The following is a 22,575-nucleotide window of genomic DNA, read 5'->3' as shown; positions in this document are numbered from 1 at the left end:
CGTGTTTATACTCAAAGCACCATAAGGACGTGGGGATGAATGTGAGAGTTGACACTCAAAGCAGAGGTGGGACGTGTGACATCCAGAGGATATTCCCCTCGGTTTGCCGTAGGACACATGACCAGTAGACTTTATGGATCAGGAAAAAATAAGAAATTGGGTCCCGACATTCATAAAAAAAATGTTTTGGGGTTGAATTGGAATGATATTTATTCAAGACATCCATGTTGCTCTGAGAATGAATTGGAATAATTTGAACGATCCATTGGCCTTTTACTCTAGCGCCATCATCGTGTCAAAATGTGTATTTGTGCATAATTGTCACAATACCTACTTGTCTGCGAAACAAAACTCACACACATTAATGCCCAAACATTTGCCAAACAACCCTTTGTGTAGCATGAATGAGCAAATCCTTATTGGTTTGACTTTTTACAATTGTATCCCAGTTGCCACACAACAATGTGATACCACATACACACATATTTGATTGCTTTCTGGGAGGAATTGATAGGGAGCTTTTCTTTAAATATATACCAAATATGTTGAGAAAATCTAAAAAGCTTGTATGTGGATTGTTTTTAATTAGTTGTATCTAACCTTTATTTAAGCAGATTAAATCCATCGAGATAAAAAAAAATATTAAACATGATTTACGAAATGGACATCATGCTGTATTGAAGAATCCTTGAAACTAGAGATTGAGAACATAAACTTATTTTTACAATGTTTACTAAGGAAATAAATCAAGAGAAAAGTAGTCACTTCAAAACAACCAGTCATCAGTAGAAAGATAGACGTTTTAAGACACTGACTTCACTCTGCAAAACATGAGGTTATTGCCTGCATGATACCTTTAATTAAATATACTAAATGAACATTTTGATGTTTACCACATCCAAAAATGTTAATATAAAATCCTTGTATATTTACACTTATTTGCTCTGCCCTTAGAAGACTAGTCACAAGTTCCAATAGAAGTCTAGTTAATATTTACTGAAATACCTGCCTCTTATTAATCGAGCAGGTTAATGCAAACAGGCCAGGCGTAAGCACACGATTATAAAACAACACCATCTCAATATAGACAATGATCTGCAAACAAAACCGTTTAAATTACTGGATGAAAGTGTGGGAGTGTGTGCATGTCTAGGCAAATGTGTGTTCAGTATATAGGCTATGTGAGAATGCAAACACGGCAGAGGAGAAACAAAGGAAGGGAGGAGAAGGAGAGGAGTGGGTCCAATTTCACTGGTGTGGAGCTGGAGAAGAGATGTGAGAGCACAGATATTCTATTGAGGAGAAAAGAGCTACTGGAACGTCAGAGTAGAGGAGAGACGAAATAACATCATAAAACAGGAACACATTTTGAGTTAAAAGACTTGTATTCTGACTATTTACAGAACTAAAGCTCATTTTCCTTCTGCAATAAAGAAGCAAATCTATTCAACAATAGAGCGCTGCAGAGATTATGTTTTTTTGTAGGCCAACAAGGAAGTTATAGCATTGTATAAAACGCCAATGGGATTTATCCATTACCACCACTTTCGAATATTTCCATGTTGCAAACAAACATTTATGATAGTCACACGTTTGGTTCAGCAAGAGAATAGTCACAAAAAGCACCAATTTTATGATTTACAATAATGATAATTCAATTAAAACACAATCGGTTAGAAGCAAAAAGCTAACGTTAGGCTAGTTGTAGCTATAGTCGACTCCTTTAGTTGTCCTGTTAGCTAACGCCTTTTTTTTGTTCGGTACTTATTGCCGTATGTTATGTTGTAGAACACAAAGCTAAAATCTCTTAATCTCATTAAACTTATTTAAAAAATATATCCATTTCAAAATTCCCTTTTACTTTGAGACCTGGGAGCTGAAAGTGCAAATGTGCCGACTCATTTCCTGGTTTTAAGGACTCATTCCTGGTGCTTTGTGTTCTATCTCGACTATAGGGATCAAGATCTGTCATGGAGCTCAAGGTATAACGTTGAACTGCTCCGTCGGGTCAGAATTACAGGATTTGTCGGACAAATTCCTGAAGTACTCACAAAGTCCCTTCATGCTTCTTGTTGGACTAATATATGTCCTGTAATGTTCCCTCATGGATGACGTCATCAGTTCAGTCAGGTGTTGAGGACATTGTCGCTGAGGCAATCAATCTATTGGCAAAAAGTGGTTAAAGCTTGAAAGTTGATAAGATGTCTACCATAAAGATAATGGGTCACAAATTAATAAAGTAATTTTAAAGAAAGAAGACTAAAAATCAAAGTTATTAAAGAAAGGTTATATTTGAATACACTCTTGACTTTAGAATCAAATTAAGCCAAGTGTGTGTCTTTTGACCTCTGCATCACCACATGAATGCTTACTGAGATGTATTCGTTATGAATATGTTGCACAATGTCTTTTAATTTGTTTTGACTGGCAACGCACTTTTCTTGGACGCATTTTCTGCTTCGACTGCAACTGTAAAAATCTTCTTTCTTCTCACAATATTAAAATATAAACAGCAAAGAGTATTCTGTCCTAGCAATTGTGTGCATCCTTACAAGGCACAGACAGATAGCTAACCAAAGAGTGCAGAAGGAATGATGCTCCAGAATGTTTTGTTGATGAACTTTACTTTACTTTAGATAACTCTGTTGCTCTTCTTTATCTCTTTTCAGTGTGGTAAAACTATAAAATAAACAGAAAGACAACATATCACATATGTCTCATTACTATATCGTTAAACATGTGTCTTGTAAACAAGCAAAACACAAAACATACCTGACAATAACCACAAGCTACATAGTTAGCAAACACGGGCTAGTTAGCAAGCTAGTCATGCCAGCATAGGTTCATAACCAAACGTAAAATTATGCTAATTCGTTTTCTTTAGAATTATCACAGAGGTATTTTGTAACTGTTAACATCTTATGTCTCAAACAATTATAACATAGAACACTTACGGACGTATTTACTCCAAGGATCTGACCGCTAGAAACTGCTTCGATCCATACAGCTCTTTGAACAGGTTAGAACTGGATTTTGGCGGAGCAAAACAAGGCACTTAAGGTGCGATACCAAAATACACCAGCAGGTGTCTTTCTTGGACAAGCTTAAACAATAAAGAGAGCAAACTCAGTAAATTAAGTCAGAACACTCCCCGTCTGGTATGATTAATATTATACCACTACATTACTACATTATCCCGGGAAAGCAGCAAAACAACATCGTTAATGGGTCTCAGATATTCTTTTACAGTCCCTTGACTTACAGTCTTGACCATGACCTTACGAACTCTGTTGTCGCTGCTCGGTATGGCTTTTGTGATAAGTCCTACTGGCCACTCTTTGCGTTTCACCTGACAGTCTTTGAGCAGGACGACGTCACCTTCCTGAAGGTTCGGCCTGTTCTCTGTCCATTTCCTTCGAGGCTGTAGAGTTGTTAGATATTCCTGTCTCCATCTTTTCCAGAAAGAGTCCGCCATGTTCTGGACTTGTCGCCATTGACTTTTGTGCAGATGATCCATTTTGAAGTCGCCGAGGCAGGAGCGATGCTTGCTTTCTGGGTCAGTAGCATCGCAGGAGAGAGGACTTGAGGAACCTCTGTGTCGGACAATATGGGGGTCAAAGGTCGAGAGTTCATGATGGCCATGACCTCAGCCATAAGTGTGGTCAACACTTCGTGTGTGAGTCGTGTGGCGCTGTTTGTCAACAAAAGTCCATCGAGGATGCGCCGTGCGGCTCAATCATTCTTTCCCATGCTCCTCCCATGTGGGAGGAATGCGGTGCGTTGACTGACCAGGTGCAGCCTCGGTCTTGCAAGAAGCTTTTGATCTCTGGATCTTCTGTGTTGATTTGTAGCTCTCTGCAGGCCCCTACAAAGTTTGTGCCTCTGTCTGACCGCAGATGTTGAACTGGCCCCTTAATAGCCAGGAAACAACGGAAGGCATTGATGAAGCTTGACGTTGACATGGACTCGATCACCTCCAGGTGAACAGCCCTTGTGCTTAGGCAGCTAAACATGACGGCCCACCTTTTGTTTTCTGCGCTGCCGCCTCTTGTGCGGCGTCACAACACTCCATGGGCCAAGACGTCCAGCCCTGTGTGTGTGAATGGAGGATCCACAGACACTCTGTCCGCTGGCAGATCTGCCATTTTCTGATTTTCAAGCCTTCCTCTCATCTTCCTACACGACGCATTGGTGGATTAGACCAGAGATGCGTTTTTACCTTTAACGATCCACAGTCCCGCGCTGAGTATCGCGCCCATGGTAAAGTGGCCTTGATGTGCCACTTGACTGTGGTAGTGCTGAATGAGCAGATTGGCTACGTGGTGGTTTGGTGGCATGATCAGAGGATGCTTTTCTTGGTCAGAAAGATCAGCTGCTTGTAAGCGACCGCCCACTCTCATCAGTCCCTCGCTGTCGATGAAGGGATCTAGTCTCTTGAGTGAGCTGTCTTGTGACACACTTCTGTGTTGTGTTAGGCTTTTGAATTCATCTTTGTACGCTTCTCGCTGTACAGCTTTGATGATGGTAGACTTGGCTTGTGAACGTTCTGTAGTGCCAGGTTTCATGCACGTATGCCATTTCTTACAGGTCTGTGTGTCAGTCGATTGAGAGAATGACTTTGCTACATGGGTGAGTGTGGCAATAGCTCTCACAAGAGATTTCCAGCTAGAAAAGCGTTGGAATCTGTGTGTGCCTAGCGGCGGGTTTGTGACCTTGGTGGCCAATGTGGTTACTTGGGGTCGAATCTCCATGTCCAGATCTGGGCCTATGAGCTGGAAATGCTCCACCACACTGTTTTCTGCTGCATCTGGCTGTTGCAGGAACGCAGGTCCAGAGAACCAGTTTGTGAGCTGCAAGTGAGCTGGAGGCATGGGTCTGGTGCCGTGGTCGGCTGGATTCTGATCTGTCCGGACATATTGCCTCTGATGAGGTGCTGTGGATGAGTGACAAGCTTCACGTGGTGAGTCAGGGCGGCACAAGAGGGCACCAGGGCCCACTCGCTCTTTGACTTGAATGCTTTTAGTGCACGGTGTGAAGAATGAGGTTCTGCCATTAGAGAGTATGTTCGTCTTGTAGACATTAACTTCCGCTGGCTGATGGACCCTGTCGAGGCAGATCTCGCCTACGATGACCCAACCCAAATCTAAGCGCTGTGCATACGGTGTGTTGTGAGGTCCATTGTACTGCTCACGTACCTTGTGCACACTCAGGACGTCTCTCCCCAGGAGAAGTATCTGCGCATCCGGATCTAGAGGTGGTATCTTGTCTCGCACCGGAGAGAGGTGAGCAAAGTGTTGTGTGATGTCTGCCGTTGGAATTTCTGACCTGTCATCTGGTATTGTGTTGCATTCGATGAGGGGAGGAAGTGCTACTGTAGATTTCCCATCGAGTGACTCTACTGTGAAGCTACATGCCTTTCTCCCCGCCGTCTCAACTGTGCCTGAGCACGTCCTCAGCGTGTAGGGAGAGGAGTCGCCTCCAATGCGGAACAGGTCGAAGAACTGTGTCTTGGCCAGTGACCTGTTGCTCTGTTCATCCAATACTGCATAAACATGTTGAGCTCTTTCACGATGTTTTGAAGGATAAACTTTGACCAGACATACTTTGGAGCACGACCTGGGCTGGGAAGAGGCGACACATATTTTTGTGCATTTCGTAGTGACATCAAGTTGCTGTTCGCTTTGCTCTGGTTCACTCTTGGTCTCTTCAGATGACCAGGGGGCGGGACCAGGATGTAGGGCAGACACATGTTTGTCACTGCCACATTCTCTGCACTTAACAGACAGTTTGCAGTCTTTGCAACATGTTTAGTGGAGGCACAGCAATGATAACAAATATAATTTTCTCTAAGATAGGCCTTACGGTCATCCAGGTGCTTAATCCTAAAGGCCCGACACTTGAAGAGGGGGTGAGGTTTGTTGTGGATGGCACAATATTTGTCTGGTTCGTTGTTTTGCTTGTCTGCTTGGCTGCTGGGAAAGTTTCGAGTCCCTGCAGACACCTCAGTTTTCTTAACAAAGACGGATGGTTTGTTACTCACGTTGACTGCTCTGTCTGTTTTCATGCTGTTTGAGTCGTTGGATGAGGAGAAGAAGAAGCTCGGGTCATTTCGAGTCTTTGCTTGATTGCAGATAAACTTCACGAAAAAACTGAAAGGTGGAAATGATACCTTGAACTCTTCTTTGTATCTGGAGCCTTGTGTGACCCATTTTTCTTGAAGGCCGTATGGGAGTTTTTCAACTATGGGTTTCACACCTCTAGCCGAGTCGAGATATGCAAGCCCCGGTGTTAGGCCACTCCACTTTGCAGACTCTAGCTCTTGTAGCAGGTCTCCCAGCTCTCTCAGTTGGCGAGGGTCTTTATTTGAGACGCGAGGGAAATCTTCAAGCCGTTTCATTAGGGCATGTTCGATCACCTCTGGGCAGCCGTAGCAGTCCTCTAGACGCTGCCATATGGTCTCCACTGCTTTATCTGGACTTGTGACATGGACTGACCTGATTCGCTTGGCATGAGTGGCTGACTCCGGACCAAGCCATTTGACGAGTAGGTCAAGTTCTTCTCTGTGTGTCAGGTTGAGGTCCTGTGTGATGCTTTGGAAAGACGTTTTCCATGCCCAATAGTTCTCTGGGCGATCGTCGAATTGGGTCAATCCTGAGCTCACCATCTCTTTCCTTATCAAGTATGTGGAGAAGTCTGGCATTGGAGGTGGCGCACCAGTGTAGTGGTCCGATGTTGCATGAGAAGGGGGTGCTAGGGGGTACCTGCTTGGCGTTGGAATGTTGTTTGGGCCACGAGTCGGCTCCTCGAGGCAGTGGGAGGTTGGCTGTGTGAGAAGAGGGTATTATGGGGTGCCTGCTTGACGTTGAATCGTCATGGAGGCCCGCGTAGTCAGCTCCGCTCAGCTGTGGGTGGTTGGTTGCCTGAGGGAACAATTGAGCAGGGTGTTGCGGCTGAAGCATATGCAGCTGAGCAGTTGCTTGAAGAGGACGGCTTGGTTCTCTGTGCGTCTGCTGGGACGTAAGGAGTGGCTGTGGAGCGTGTTGCACTGGAGTGTTCTGCACGTACTCCCTGGTGCGCTGAGCTCGGTTTTCATCACCTGTATCCAGTAGCTGGTTGTCTTCCCACTCGGCTGCAGCCTGATAGACGTCTGCTTCTCTGGACGCTGCTTCTGCCTCCTTCTCTAACTGTAGCGTGTGAAGATCAGCCTCCAGCTCTGCTTGACGTGTTGCTTCAGCTAATACTTTCTGCTTTTGTTCTTCAATGCAAGCTTTCTCCCTAAGCATAACGGCTTCCTTCTCTGCAGGGAATTTCACTTTTGATGCTTCAGCCCTAGCCCTTGCTTTTGTGGCAGCGTTGCTAATAGCTGTTGATGCGCTGGACCTGCTGCTTACGTGAGACCTCGTTTCTAAAGTCACTTGTGCTTTGTCTTCTTGCGAGGTCGTCATTTTGTAGCTGTGCGTTTCTGACGAGTTGAGTGATTCGAAGTTGCTTCTTTGTCTTCACCCGCTGTGTATTCGTCCTTTTACTATTCTGTCCTAGCAATTGTGTGCATCCTTACAAGGCACAGACAGATAGCTAACCAAAGAGTGCAGAAGGAATGATGCTCCAGAATGTTTTGTTGATGAACTTTACTTTACTTTAGATAACTCTGTTGCTCTTCTTTATCTCTTTTCAGTGTGGTAAAACTATAAAATAAACAGAAAGACAACATATCACATATGTCTCATTACTATATCGTTAAACATGTGTCTTGTAAACAAGCAAAACACAAAACATACCTGACAATAACCACAAGCTACATAGTTAGCAAACACGGGCTAGTTAGCAAGCTAGTCATGCCAGCATAGGTTCATAACCAAACGTAAAATTATGCTAATTCGTTTTCTTTAGAATTATCACAGAGGTATTTTGTAACTGTTAACATCTTATGTCTCAAACAATTATAACATAGAACACTTACGGACGTATTTACTCCAAGGATCTGACCGCTAGAAACTGCTTCGATCCATACAGCTCTTTGAACAGGTTAGAACTGGATTTTGGCGGAGCAAAACAAGGCACTTAAGGTGCGATACCAAAATACACCAGCAGGTGTCTTTCTTGGACAAGCTTAAACAATAAAGAGAGCAAACTCAGTAAATTAAGTCAGAACAAAGAGAGTTAATTTATAACGTCGCAGAGCAAATATGAACCTGATCAGTCAGTGCTTTAAGAGTTGGCTTGTGTATGAACACCGCCATCTAGTGGCTCCAAGAGGGAGCGCACCTCCACACACACGCATTCTGGGTAAATGAAGCGTGTAACTCACAATGGTCAGGGATTAGATGAGATTCATGGTCAAGAACCAGTGTTTTCATAACACAAAGCTTCAGCTTCATCATTCGATCAGCAGTGAATCACAAATACTGACTCACATGGATGCTCTGTTGTTACAGAACAAATAATACGTTACTTTTACCCAAGATATGATCAATCAAGAAACACAAGGCTACTATTATAGAGGAATTATTTTTGTAAACGTCATTTCAAAATCATTGAAAACATTCTTAATAAAAAAAAAAGTTCTGGGGTAAAAAAATTCATGCCTGACCGATTTTCTATTCATAATGGAAGATGGAACTCGGATTTTTGTCAATGTTCTCATTAAATACGGCGATTTAAATTCTTACCAGGTATGAAAGTCGGTTGGTGAAATTTCAACAAACTAAATAACTATTTAAAGTTGTATAGTTAATGGGGGGAAATTATAGATGGACCTTGAGTTCTACTTGGTTGCAGTAAAATGTAGGCAAAAGAACATTTCACCCCAGTTGGGCTCACATTTTTGGTCCAAAGCAGTTGCGTATGACCTATTTTTGTTTTTGATTCAAACTTTAAAGAGAGTTGCTTTTGGTCTATAGACAGTTCTGATAAAAGCAACTTTTGGTCCATAGACAGTTCTGATAAAAGCAACTTTTGGCCGATACACAGTTCAGATAAAAGCAACTTTTGGTCTATGTGCTTGTGGAAGATTGAATGTTGATAAAACCATGTTCAGTCCAGTGACCAGGATGTCTGACATCACGTAGACATCAAACGATCAATAAGATAACAACATATTGGTAGTATTGATCAAAACTAAAAAATGATTGACTATCAGCACCATTATTTTTAATATCCTTGTTTCAGAAGCTTGATTGAACCCTAGAGAAGTGACGTGTCTCGTGTCAGAGTGGGTCATCGATGCTCTGCGTGAAGTCTTCCCCGGTTCGCAGCCCGTAGTGCAGGGTGTCTTTCTGGGCGGCAGCCCAGACCATCTGCGGGCTAGAGAAGCGAGCGGCCCAGTGGCCCTGAGGGTCCACTGTCACCACTCCACCCAGTCCACCCACTCTGGACTCCATGTAGGCCAGGCCTAAATCACTGGCAGCCTCCACCGACTGACCTGAGACCAGAGCGGGGAAGAAATAATACGGTTAGGGTTTGGGGTGAAGTGTTCATCCAGAAGTCAGTGCAATATTTAGAACAAATCACCTTCTGCAGAAACACTGAGTGTGTGTGTGTGCGTGTGTGTGTGTGTGCGTGTGTGTGTGTGAGTTGGTGTTACCTTGCTCCATGTGGAACAGGATGAGTCTGGCTAGAGTAACCTTCATGATGGCTTCTCCGTGGCCTGTGGACGACACTGCTCCCACCTGGTTGTCAGCATAACCTCCGCTCCCTGCACACAGTGACAATTCTTTTCCAGGATTTTTATTTTATTTTTATTTTCTCCCTTGTAGTTGTAGCTAGAAATGGAAACATGCATGTGATAAATTCGATGTCAGAAAATTAAACCTTTTGCGACACACATTTTTTTCAACAGAATGCCTCCAGCCCTTCTTTTTCCAACCCAGCTGGTCAGAGGATGCAATTACACATCTGTGTCACTAGATGGGAGAGAGCATCTGCACGTGTGTGTCAGAGTGGCCACTGACTCCAGACTGTGGAATCACTCTTTTACCGTCAGCGACAGATTAGACAGGAAGCGGCCAGACTCCTCCCCTGCTGCTCGTCACTACACAACCAACGTTTGCTCACTACAGCAACAGTGGGGTTATTTGTGTGGCTCTGACATCACTTCGATGAATTGGTCCGCATCAACACTGGTTTTTCAATTGGAAGCCCCCCGCCCCCCCCCCTTTTGATTGAGAAAGGAACGTGCATTTCATTATCGCTCCACAAAGGAATCAAAGGTTGCCCCTCGCAACGGGTGTCAGCATTGTTGTGCAGCATGTTGTCCGAAACAAACACAAGACCGCACGGTTCGCTATGAACCGAGCGGGCTCTCCTGACTAACCTCACAACATTTTAATTCTTTTGGCCAAAGGCCGTCCACAAAGCTAAAAAAACACCTCTATATTGTTTCAGTAAGACTCTCTCTCTCTTTCTCTCTCTCAATCATCCATGTATTTTCAGTGTGAGAACTGACCGATGCAGGACGTGTCGCCCACCCGTCCCTCCATCTTGTTCACCAACCCACCGGTGGAGGTTGCGCATGCCATGTTGCCCTCGCTGTCCACCGCCACTGCTCCGACCGTGCCCATCTTGCCCCTGCACAGACACACACACACGGGGACGGGAAGAAGGATTGGGAAGGTTTTTTTTCTATTTTTTGGGGAGTTTTTCCCTGATCCGATGTGAGGTCAAAGGTCAGGGATGTCGTACGTGTACAGATTTATTACATTTATAATTTGTGATATAAAGGCGATAGAAAATAAACTGAATTGAGTGACTTCATTTTAGTCGAATGAACACCGAAGGTTGTGACCTGGTAACCGAGTTGTAACCGGCGAGAAGCAGACGAAGAGACACCTTTGCTCGACCTTTTCTCTTTATCATCTCCATTGTTGATCCTGGAGCTCATTAGGTTCCACAAATGCCTCACTTTCTCACAAATATTCGCTCAAGAGGTTCTGAGATTTGAGGAGTGTATTTAGTTACGTCCAGGGGCTTTTTGTTTAGCCAAGTAATTACACACACACACACACACACACACACACACACACACACACACACACACACACACACACACACACACACACACACACACACACACACACACACACACACACACACACACACACACACCTTGATTTGGAAAACCTGCCAACCTTGAGGATGTTCCAGTCGCTTAAATAGTACTCCCCCCCCTCCCCTTTCCAAACCCCCCAAAATTCCGAACTGCTCCGCCGTCACCAGACTAAACGAGTCACACGGGTTTCATCTCACATTTGGCTCTTCCCGGTGTCGGTGCCGGGTGCCCGGTTCTTTGTCCAGCGCATGCGGGAGTACTCGGTGACGAGGGACTCGGGGGGTACCTCGGGGACGCCCATGGACCGGGCGAACTGATTGGCCCCCTTGGCTGTCAGACACACGTGACTTGTCTGGAATAGAGCATCACAGTTCCCATCAATAAAACACGTCGAAACTAGTCACTTTTTTTTTTAACGGATACTGCTTAAAGAAGACAAACTGCGTGTTATTTGTTGGTGTCTGTGCCGTGACCATCCCAGGCGTAAATGTACGCACCTTGTCCATCACCAGTCTTGCCAGCTGGATGGGGTTGGCTATGTTGCGCACAGCAGACACAGCGCCACTGCCAAGCGTTTTCCCATCCATGACGATGGCGTCCATCTCCACCTCCCCTCTGATATTTAGCACCGACCCACGCCCTGGACGTTAAGAGATGGTTTGACAAAGAATATCTTGGGCACGGAGGTAACATTTGGCCGAGCCCACAAAGCCTCCAAGACGTAAAAGCATTCAAGAGTATGTGGTCTCGTTGGGTTTAGTTTCACTGTTGCATCATATGGCTATGGAGAGATTTACATTTTGAGGGAAAGGTAAAGGGCCCATTCAAGACATTTCTGTTGTTGGGAAGATTTTTGTCAAGCTTTGTAATCTTCATTTTCATTTTTGACTTTTGAGAGGTTTGCTGCAGTGTTTCTTTTTCTTCCCTCCACCAAAATGTATTTTAAATCCCTTGTTAGCAAATATGAAAAGCATAACTTACATTACATTGAAAGAACCCTATCATGTTTTCTTTAGGTGTGCCTTTATGTTCAAATGTGAAGTGTAAGCCTTTATATGTTAAGCTATGTGGAAAACATTATGAAAAAAAGGGTATGTGATCTATATATATTTTTTAAATCTGGGCATTGCATTAAGATATTTCTTGGATACAAGTGTTTGCATCCAAACAGTACAGTGGTACTGAACTAAAACTAGAACTCAACTCTTGGCCCCTCTTGGATCCAAAACAAAATATGACACATCAACCTTCAGCATCATCCAGTCTAAGTCTCAAGCAGCACATTAATGCCTAACCGGTAATCACAAGAGCTAACAGGCACATCACCCAGTTTACAATAAGACTATCATAAGTTAGTAACAGTGTAACATCTAAACTAGACTATCGAGAACAAATATATGCAATCAGGAAATATGTTGGACATTTTTTGTTGGCAACCAAAGTGTTGGACCCAATGACAGACAATATGACGATCTCTAAGAGCTACAATAAACAAACTAGAAATAAGTGTATTGGAAAGTATTATTAATATTACAGCAAAGATGGAATGCTACCGCATGCATGTGAAACCAAACTCATGCAAATGGACCCGAAACACATGTAGAACATGTGCAAAGCATTCAGATGTTGATGCAGGGAAGAGGAAGTGACTTCACCTATATTTAAAAATGTTTTTTTTTTACATTACCTGCATTGAAATAAGGGTTGTTCTCCAGCTGGCTCACGGCCTCCACCACGGCGTCCATGCTGCTGCCCCCAGCCCGGAGGACGGCGTACCCTGCGCGGGCTGCCGAGCACCCCCCCGACTTGGCCTTTTCATAACGCTCCTTCGGGACTTGATCCGATCCTCCGTGGACCACCACCACCGGAAACATGTCGATCACCTGGTTGAGGTATGCGAGTTTAAGCTTCATTTATTTTCTGCATTACTGCCAACACGTGCTCCCAACTGCCTCTGTCTAAACCATGAATAATTACATCTACCTGTCTAGTATGTGATGGTCTGTTTTTGAGCGTTTGAATTTCTTTCAAAATGATCTTGGGCGGTTATATTTGATTTCTGGCATTTTATTCAACCTTTTTCCTTTTTTTATGTTTTGATTCAATTCAATTTGGGGTGCATCAGCAGGGTCATGTCAGGAGGCATCAGACACAGCCAGGTCTAATGCACCCTATGAGACGGGAAGTCACAAAGACTCCGGGGAGGAAGAAGAGTTAGTAATGTGCGATGGAGAGATGGAAATTCATCCATAAAGAGAGAGAGAAGAGGAGACAGGTGCTCAGTGTATACTAAAACGTCCCCCAGCAGCCGATAAGCCTATAGCAGCATCTCTAGGGGCTGGACCAGGTAAACCTGATTCAGCCCGAACTATAAGACTATTAAAGAGGAAAGTCTTCAGTCTACTCTTAAACGAGGTGACTGTGTCTGCCTCCCGGACTGAAGGTGGAAGCTGGTTCCATAAAAGAGGAGTTTGATAACTAAAGGCTCTGGCTCCCATTCTACTTTTTAAGATTCAAGGAACTACAAGTAGTCCCGCATTTAGTGAGCGCAGCTCTCTAGTGGGGAGATATGGTACTACAAGCTCCTTAAGATATGATGGAGCATCACCAATCAAGGCTTTGCAGGTGAGGAGAATAATTCTAAATGCGATTCTTGATTTTACAGGGAGCCAGTGCAGAGCAGTTAATACGGGATTAATGTGATCTCTTTTCTTAGTTTTAGTGAGAACACGAGCTGCAGCAACTGGATTTGTTTGCATCTTTTTGAGACAAGATGTCCCTTTTTAAATGTAACATGAAATGTAACATGAAAAAATGCAGTCCTTGAGATTTGCTTCAGATGGGGATTAAATCACAAGTTTACAGTGGTGCTGGATGCCAGGACAATGCCATCTACAGAAACCACATCACCAGATAATTGATCTCGACTTGAAGCATTGTATAACATCTGTAAATAAGCTTTCCTTGTATCAGCTAGTGAATAATCACGCACAATTCAGAGACAAACACAAGTAATACATGTCTTGTTTCGTCTCGCCCCTTATGTGTGCATTGAGAGTATTATCCAGAAGTAACAGTGTAACACAGATTGAAAGAGCAACCTGCTAACCACTGACCCACAGTGGCTCTTCAACAATTAGTAGATTGGGACTATATGTTTTCTTGCTTAGTGTTAATGTGCTCTTTAATTTGACTGTTTAGCTTTTGACTTTGACTCGGTCACGTTAGCCGTCCGCAATTCAATATTTAAAAACACAAAAACAGCTTGAGTGCAAGTTAAACACAGTAGCCTATAGAGTTTTTAAAATGTTTTGCTTCTGCTGAAATATCGACATTTGAGATAAAAGTGACACAGAGAAACTTCCCAGAATTAAAACGCATTTGAAAGGAGAAGGAGGGGGCGGAGCTTTCCAGAGTAACAGTGAACGTTGTCATCGCTGTTTTTTCTTCTTCTATTGACTCTGACAGTCAATTCACTTGAACACTGGATTTTCAATACTGGGGAATTAACTCTAAATATTTACATCAACACTGGGGACTATTTACTCTTACTATTGTTGTAATAACTAATATACTTTGACACTGAATTTTTAACACTGGGGAATTTACTGTGTAAAACTGTGTAGCCTAAGTAGTTTTAGGTTTTAACTTGCCTGGGTCCAGACCTTGGAATGCACCGATGCTTTTCACTGGACAGGAGGGGGTTTGAAAAGTTGCTCTATGTAAAGCTATCTATTATGTTAGAAGACAAAGGAAGGGGAGTACAAAGTTCAATATTTACCTCTGAGACGTGTCATGTGTCCTTTGGACCGGAGTAAAAGCATGTGGGCCGGCATCCGCGGATACTCGGTTATGTGAGCCGCGGCTTGAAATGTAATGCACTTCTATTCACGGTGTTACGGTGCGAGGGCTTGCGCGGCCTAAAAGTATGGAGATAGACCCATTTTTTTCAATAATTTCTCCACTTTCATATAAGAAGTCAAAAACAAGATATTTGTGGACATTATATAAATTAATATTATCGTAAAAATTTAAGTTAAAGAAAAAATGATATTCATAAAATTCAAATATTTGAACTTTTTTTAAAGCAGATCATTAAAAGTGTATCTAAAAATGGCACTGCTTTATTGTTAGTGATGACCTCTGCTATGCCCATGATTATTTACATGATATTAAACTTAACAGATATTAAGATAATTAAAGTTAGTCACCTCAAAAGAAATACTGATATTAATACTTTTCCAATATTTTAAAGCAGATTATTAAAAGTGTTAATTAATATGATACTGGTGTGTTGTTCATGATAACCATCTGTTATGCTGTTTTTTAAATGAGACTTCACTTTACAGTTTTACAGAAAATAAGAGTTAAAGTCACCGTAATAGAAATAATGATATTCTGAATTTTCCAAGACTTGAACTTTTTTTAAAGCAGATCATTCAAATTGTTTATACAAATGACACTGCTATGTGGTTCATGATGACCTCTGCTATGCCCATTATTATTTTCATGATATTTTACAGTACAGATATTGAGAAAAAACTAAACAAAATAAAAACATGTTGCAGGAACGTCATGGCAGTGTAATTCTTATGTACACTTTTAATGATCTGCATTTAATAGATAATTATGAATATCAGTATTTCTCCTGTTAAACCCCACAGCCTCCACATGTGGGGGCTTAACGGGCTGATTAGACTGTCTAAAACACTATAATAAACATGAGTAAATATATTCATGTTGTACATCAAATTAAAGACGACAACTTGGGCGATAAGAATCAGCAAGCCATTTTAACACAACTCAAATACCATCTTCCAATAATCATTTCAATATCATAATCATAATTGTGTCAGCCACTTAGAACGTTTGAACTAGCGACACGTAGCTCCGTGCTATCGTAAGAAATTAGATATTATAAAGCAAGAGAACTTCACACAGATTCTAAATATTTTTTACAGAATCCTTCTGCACCAACGCATCATGGAGATATGAGCCAAAGAGCACAGCCACATTAATCGCTTCAGAGATTTAGAGCCAGCAAATGCAGTTTACCCTTGCTGATTAGAAGAAGAAAAAACGAGTTGCTCCTCGGGATTCAAGCTGTGTTCTGTGTTTGTATTTTCCTTTTAAAAACAAGGCGGACCTTTGGGGAACACGTCAAAGTCAGCTGTCAGGAAGTTCAATTTCAGCAAATCGGATTTCTTATTTAAAAAATGGCGACGCCTTTCTGTCTCCTATTGGCTCACAGTGCTGTCAATCTTGTATTTCTTGGTACCAATCGATTATATTGGCATTAAGGGTTCCAAAGACCTGTGGCTTTTTAAAATCCACCCTTCCCCGGCGGAGATATCTGCGTGCGCAACAGCTGCCTGTGATAGATCCAAAAACGGCTTTACGCGCAGCACACAAGCGCACAGCTTGTTGATCGTTCTTTCATCTTTGGTTTCTGTTTTAAAGCCACAAACTGATGTATTTGGATGTATTGAACACCAACAGTAATCTACAAGTGAAATGTATATAATATGTCTGGTACATGAGAAAAGTCAAATGGCACAGATGGTGCCCAAATGTGCCCAAATGCACATTTTAGAGACCTCGCCTAAATTCTCTTGACTAAAAACTCTCCAACTATTGTTCTGCTTTATTTTTTTCTAAGCCATACTTCACATAGAGACTGTTCACAGGTTGTGTTATTATCTGGGTGATTGTAGGCCTTTGCTGTGCATCCATCCAGGAGATATTCATCCTGAAAGTGCTTTTTTTCGAGTTGAACCTGAAACTTCTATGAAAATAGAAGTTTCATCTTTATTTACTCTAAACCAGTAACATATATACCACACATCTAAACAAAAGCTCACATGTGTTGCCTTTATTATAACACCAACATTATTCAATTCAGTCATTTCGAGCAAAAACCTCAAAAATCAGGCGGGGTTCAATGTGATTTTAACTTTTATTTTAACGATAATATTATTTCATATAATGTCCAAAAATTATGTTGTTTTTGACTCTAATGTTGTTTTTGATATGTTATATTAAATTGGAGAAATTATTGCTGAAAATTGGGTCTATCTCCTTGCTTTTGGGCCGTAGGCCTACAAGCCCTCGTACCGTAACACCATAAATAAAAGTACATTTCATTTCAACTACATTGAACTAACACTACGAGCTTGCAGCTTGATTGACAGTTTACCCCGCAGCATGGTCTCCTGGTCCTCTGCATGGGACGGAACTGAATTAGCTGACGTTGTGATTAAAGTGGATGAGGCAGTTAACTATTTTTATTTGGATATGTATTAAACGAGAGGCGCATAAGGGAGCTGTATTTATATTGAACTACATAGACACAGGGGGGAAAGGATGAGTCCAAAGTCGCCAAGGAAAACGGTCATAAACGATGTTACGGTATTTTGTATCAGGCTGTCGCGGGAGAACAAGACGGTCCTCAGTGACGTACATTTCCTCGGTAATGTTACGTCACTGAGGACCGTCCCCGAATAAAACCCACTTTACGTGTAAAACGCAACAGTTATCTGCAAAATAAAACAATTCTCAGTGCACCTGCTGAACCTGAAGACATATTTGCTTTCAGCTTCAATCACACCAACATAAATACGGCGGCGAGTCGTAAAGATGAGATCAAGCACCCTCGTTTCTGGGATATGCCACTTACAATTTCAAAATAAAATACAGACTAAAACACAGCAATCAGATTTAAGTTTGTTTTATTGGATGAAAATGAGATGAAAGAGAATGTTTGCAAATTGGTAATTAAGTAAACCATTTTTTTCTTTTCCTTTGCTGAATTTTACAATTAATATAATCCGTACACATGACATATTGCTTCTGTCCACCCAGGGAGAGGGATCCTCCTCGTTGATCCTCCTGAATGTGTCTTCCCTTTTTTCCCCATGAAAGGTTTTTTTTTCTATTCTTTAGGGAGTTTTTCCTGATCCAATGTGAGGTCAAAGGTCAGGGATGTCGTATGTGTACAGATTGTAAAGTCCTCTGAGGCAAATTCGTAATTTGTGATATTGGGCTATATAAAATAAACTAAATTGAATTGAATTGAATACAGGCCTCTTGGCTTTTACTAAGGTATTCTAAAAATAATACGTTCCCCTTTTCTTTACAAATTTAAAAATCCCTTTAAAAAAGAGGTTAACCTTTTACCATAACATGATTTAAGATGTTCAGTATTATAATAGTATTAATGATAATTGTAATTATTATAAAGAACAACTATTTCAACATCACCAAACATGTCGACTTTCCCACCCATAAAAAGGGACCTACACTTGACCTGGTCTGAACCTCCGGCATTAGCATCTCAAATCTAACCAGCATTGACCTCACCATCTCTGACCACCTGGCTATCACCCTGGACATAGACATCCCCATCTCTGACCACCTGGCTATCACCCTGGACATAGACATCCCCATCTCTGACCACCTGGCTATCACCCTGGACATAGACATCCCCATCTCTGACCACCTGGCTATCACCCTGGACATTGACATCCCCATCTCTGACCACCTGGCTATCACCCTGGACATTGACATCCCCATCCCCCATGTGAAGCAGAGCCGCACCATAACATTCCGGAACATCAAATCCATTCACCTCCCCTCGCTCTCCTCCTCCTCGTCTGCCATTGTCTCTGCCTCTGCTCCTATTCCGACTGCCTCCCCCACTGCCCTGGTCAATTACTATAATCATGCACTCTCCTCCTGTCTTGACCTCATCGCCCCCAAAAAATCCAAGCTTGTCTCCTTCACCCATTCCGCCCCCTGGTACACTGACCAACTCCGCCACCTGAAAGTACAGGGCCGTCGACTAGAACGCCTTTTTAAAAAAAAAACCAGACTCACTGTTTACCTGGATGCCTACAAACTCCACCAACAAAAATAAAAAAATGCCCTCAAGGCCGACGTGGAACTGCTGATGTCGATGAAGGGAACCGCTCGAGCCTTCTTGAAAAGTGAGATAAATCTGAAAAAGAGTCAATAACTGAAAATGAGACATTTGCAGCTGGATGTGTGAAGTGTTTGTCACTCTCTCTGAGCATCGCTGCCCTAAATAAGAACCTCCCGTGGGTCAAAGCTGTTGAACGAGTCAACCAAGTGTATGCTTTGTTGCATGCCCGTAAAAGTCAGGAAATTAATTGTCTGCCCGTTTGGGCCTGTTATGAGACGATGATGATGGTGGCGATGATGATGATGATGATGAAGGGTTTGGGCTAAGCCTTTTTCGCCAACATGGCAGGCTCCAGACTCGCAGCTGCACTGCTGCTCTCAGTCCATGTTCCTCCCTTCCCCTCTGCGGCTGCTCAGTGAGCTGACCATGGTGCTGAAATAAAAAGTCAAGCTTTACTGTGAACCATACAAGCGACACTGTTGACCTGGACCTTACAGTGCAGTTTGTATCGGGGCCTGCAGGGTCCCTATAGGGTCACACAAAACGTGGCATACTCTAGTTTTGGTACACAGGATATACATTGTATAACATTTTATTAATTTTCCAACCCAATCATGGTTGACAGAGAATGTTATGCATTTCAGACATTGGCTTTGATCAAATCTGGATTTCAGGCTAAAAATAGCTTCTAAAATTCTAAATTTAGATGAATGTGACACGATTAATTATCTAGTCTGATGCGGTTTGTTTGGTTTACATGTGTGTGTGTGTGTGTGTGTGTGTGAATTGTCATGTTTTCGGGGGGCCCCTCTCTCCACACGGCCCGTAATTAAAATGTTGCACGCTGACATACTGCAAATGTCACCCTATAGCCATACATGTGCACGGCTGAATGTGTGGTAAACCCCAGGCTCCATTCGGAATGTTTTTCAACATGAGGAAGTAGTGTGTGTGTTTGTGTGAGTGTGTGTGTGTGTCTGTGTGTGTGTGTGTGTGTGTGTAAGGATGGATAAGGAGGAAGGACAGAAGGAAGGAGTGGAGAGAGAGAGAAGGATGGCGGAAGGGAGTAAGGAGAAAAAAAGGGGGATGCGCGTCATCCTAACACGCAATGATTGGTGGGAGAAAGGAGGCGGAGGAGGAGGAGGGTGCAAACACTCACACTGCGACGGGTTTCATACTATACTGGGAAAGGGTTCTTCGGGCTTACATTCACAATTTCCTTCCCATTGCAGTTTAGTTTGACCTACTTGACTGTGCCTATGTCTCCATTTTTTAAATTCTTTTTATAGATTATAGTCTCAGTCTCTTCACTTTACACTCTGCATGTTTGCCCTTGTGTTGTTCTACTAATGTTCTATTGGTCCTCGGCCCCCTGAAATAACGGTTAACGGTTCTCTTGACAATATTTAGAGGATGAATATTGCATACAATGTTGGGTATCAAATTATTGCATTAGAAGGTGCCCCACAGCTGTTAACGGCATCTGGAACGATGCAGTCGTCAAGGAAGCAGCCTCAGGTCCTTCCCATAGGCGCCGTTAGTGCGTTAGCAGCAAGACAGGCACGGCCATGCCGAGAGCCCTGTGGAGGCAATGGATGTGCTCTGAAATTCTAAGTTAGCACCTTTAAACTAAGCCAGAATGTATTCACAATCTTATTTTCCATGCTGGATTTCTCTGTTTTCTGAATTCGTTTTTGCAAATGTTGTATACATCAAACGGAAATCTGAATATTGGATAAAACCGGGTTGAAGTTTCAAAGATTTTTATTTGAGTCAAAGGTTTTCACAGATGGGATTTTGTTTTTGTCTTTGTATCATTACCTTCGCATTGAAAATGCGGAAGGTTATGTTTTGATCGCGTGTATTTATTACCTTCGCATTGAAAATGCCGGAAGGTTATGTTTTGATCGCCGTGTATTTATTTATTTATTTATTTGTATGCGTGTTATTTGCAAAACTCAAAAAGTATTGAACCGAATCGCATGAAATTTGGTGGGATGATTGTTTATTATCCGGGGACCAGTTGATTAGATTTTGGGATCGATCGGGTCAAAGGTCAAGGTCAAAGGTCATGAACAGGTCAAAATCTTTCGCAGAACTCAAAAAGTATTGAACCGAATCGCATGAAATTTGGTGGGATGATTGGTTATTATCCGGGGACCAGTTGATTAGATTTTGGGATCAATCGGGTCAAAGGTCAAGGTCAAAGGTCTCGAACAGGTCAACATCTTCTTGAATCACATGAAATTTGGTGGGATGATTGGTTATTATCCGGGGACCATTTGATTAGATTTTGGGATCAATCGGGTCAAAGGTCAAGGTCATGGAAAGGTCAACATCTTTTTTTTTTACCATAGCACGATACATTTTTGTCCAATTGGCATGCAACTAATGACAACATGTTCATAATTCAATGCCCAATCTTGTGATATGCGAAGGTATGCGCTCTACCGAGTGCCCATTCTAGTTTTTGACATGTTTTAGGAAGGGTGATTCAATGAATCCTGTCATTAAATGTGTTGTAACTCTGTGATGTTTTCTTCTGTACACATGACATCTATTGCTTCTGTCCATCCGGGGAGAGGGATCCCCCTTTATTGGGCTGTATAAAATAAACTTAATTTAATTTAATTGATATGAACCAGGCTATGAATGATATATATAAAAACCCTCAGTAAAAACGGTCAGAATATAGAAAGGAATGATATTGAAAATGTTTGGTGTATGTAAGCGCTATTGAAGATGAGATTTTTGTTGTTGTTGTGAGTTTAAGAAAAACTTCGAGAAAACGTATACTTTGAAGTACATGTACGTCTCGAGGTGAATAGGGTAAGCAGATAGATATTACCATGAAACCTCTCAAGTTATTAAGCTCTTCTTTTATGGAACCAGCTTCCACCTTCAGTTCGGGAAGCAGACACAGTCACCTCATTTAAGAGGAGACTCAATACTTTCCTCTTTAATAGTGCTTATAGTTCGGGCTGAATCAGGTTCACCTGGTCCAGCCCCTTGAGATGCTGCTATCGGCTTATAGGTTGCTGGGGGAAGTTTTAGGATAAACTGAACTCCTCTCTCCTCTTCTCCCTCTCCTTATGGATGAATTAATTTATCTTTATTACTAACTCTATACTTCTTCCCCAGAGTCTTTGTGCCTTCTTGCCTCTCAGGGTTCCGTTGGTCGTGGCTGTGTCTGGAGCCGGTCCTGGCTCATGGGGCCCTGCCGCCTGTCTCCTTGCCCCTGCTTCCTGCCTCCTGCCCATTGGCACTGCCCTGCATGGCCTCTTGCCTCATTGGCCCTGCCTCCTTGGCTGCATGTCTCATGCCTCAAGGCCTCCTGCCATGGCCCTGCTGATGTCCCTCCTTCTTACGTGGATCATGGTTATCTGGATTGTGGTTCATGCCTACTTCTCATTATTCATAATGTCTGACATATTCATTGAATGTGTTGTAATCTGTAACGTTGTTCATTCTGTATACATGACATCTATGTGAGGTCCTGGGACGGGGATGTAGTTTGTGTCCAGATTGTAAAGCCCTCTGAGGCAAATTTGTAATTTGAGTTATAAAAAATAAACTGAATTGCTAACTTACATTTGTAATATTTATA

At 42.4% G+C, this 22,575-nt stretch overlaps 1 protein-coding gene across 1 annotated transcript; it reads right to left on the bottom strand.

The window, feature by feature from the left end:
• Positions 1-8,151: 8,151 nt before the first annotated feature.
• On the bottom strand, positions 8,152-14,909 carry asrgl1 (asparaginase and isoaspartyl peptidase 1). Its single transcript, XM_056436158.1, has 7 exons — positions 14,829-14,909; positions 12,735-12,930; positions 11,545-11,687; positions 11,245-11,399; positions 10,445-10,566; positions 9,584-9,694; positions 8,152-9,421 (listed from the first exon to the last, which is right to left on the bottom strand). The coding sequence occupies exons 2-7, from the start codon at positions 12,919-12,921 to the stop codon at positions 9,207-9,209; spliced, it is 933 nt and encodes a 310-aa protein (XP_056292133.1). The 5' UTR covers positions 12,922-12,930; positions 14,829-14,909; the 3' UTR covers positions 8,152-9,206.
• Between the last annotated feature and the right edge of the window lie 7,666 nt (positions 14,910-22,575).

The sequence above is a fragment of the Pseudoliparis swirei genome, chromosome 17 (genome assembly GCF_029220125.1).
Source record: "Pseudoliparis swirei isolate HS2019 ecotype Mariana Trench chromosome 17, NWPU_hadal_v1, whole genome shotgun sequence".
Taxonomy (NCBI): Eukaryota; Metazoa; Chordata; class Actinopteri; order Perciformes; family Liparidae; genus Pseudoliparis; species Pseudoliparis swirei.
Note: the sequence above shows the minus strand (reverse complement) of the source record. Positions and strands in the feature narration are given on the sequence as shown.

What these genes read in the sequence shown, in the direction of transcription:
- asrgl1 (XM_056436158.1), bottom strand. Translation starts at nt 12,921, where the DNA reads ATGTTTCCGGTGGTGGTGGTCCACGGAGGATCGGATCAAGTCCCGAAG. An exon ending in CAACCCTTATTTCAATGCAG is followed by an intron (nt 11,688 to 12,734) that starts GTAATGTAAAAA and finishes CTTAACGTCCAG; the next exon opens with GGCGTGGGTCGGTGCTAAAT. An exon ending in GACACCGGGAAGAGCCAAAT is followed by an intron (nt 10,567 to 11,244) that starts GTGAGATGAAAC and finishes GTGTCTGTGCAG; the next exon opens with GGGCAAGATGGGCACGGTCG.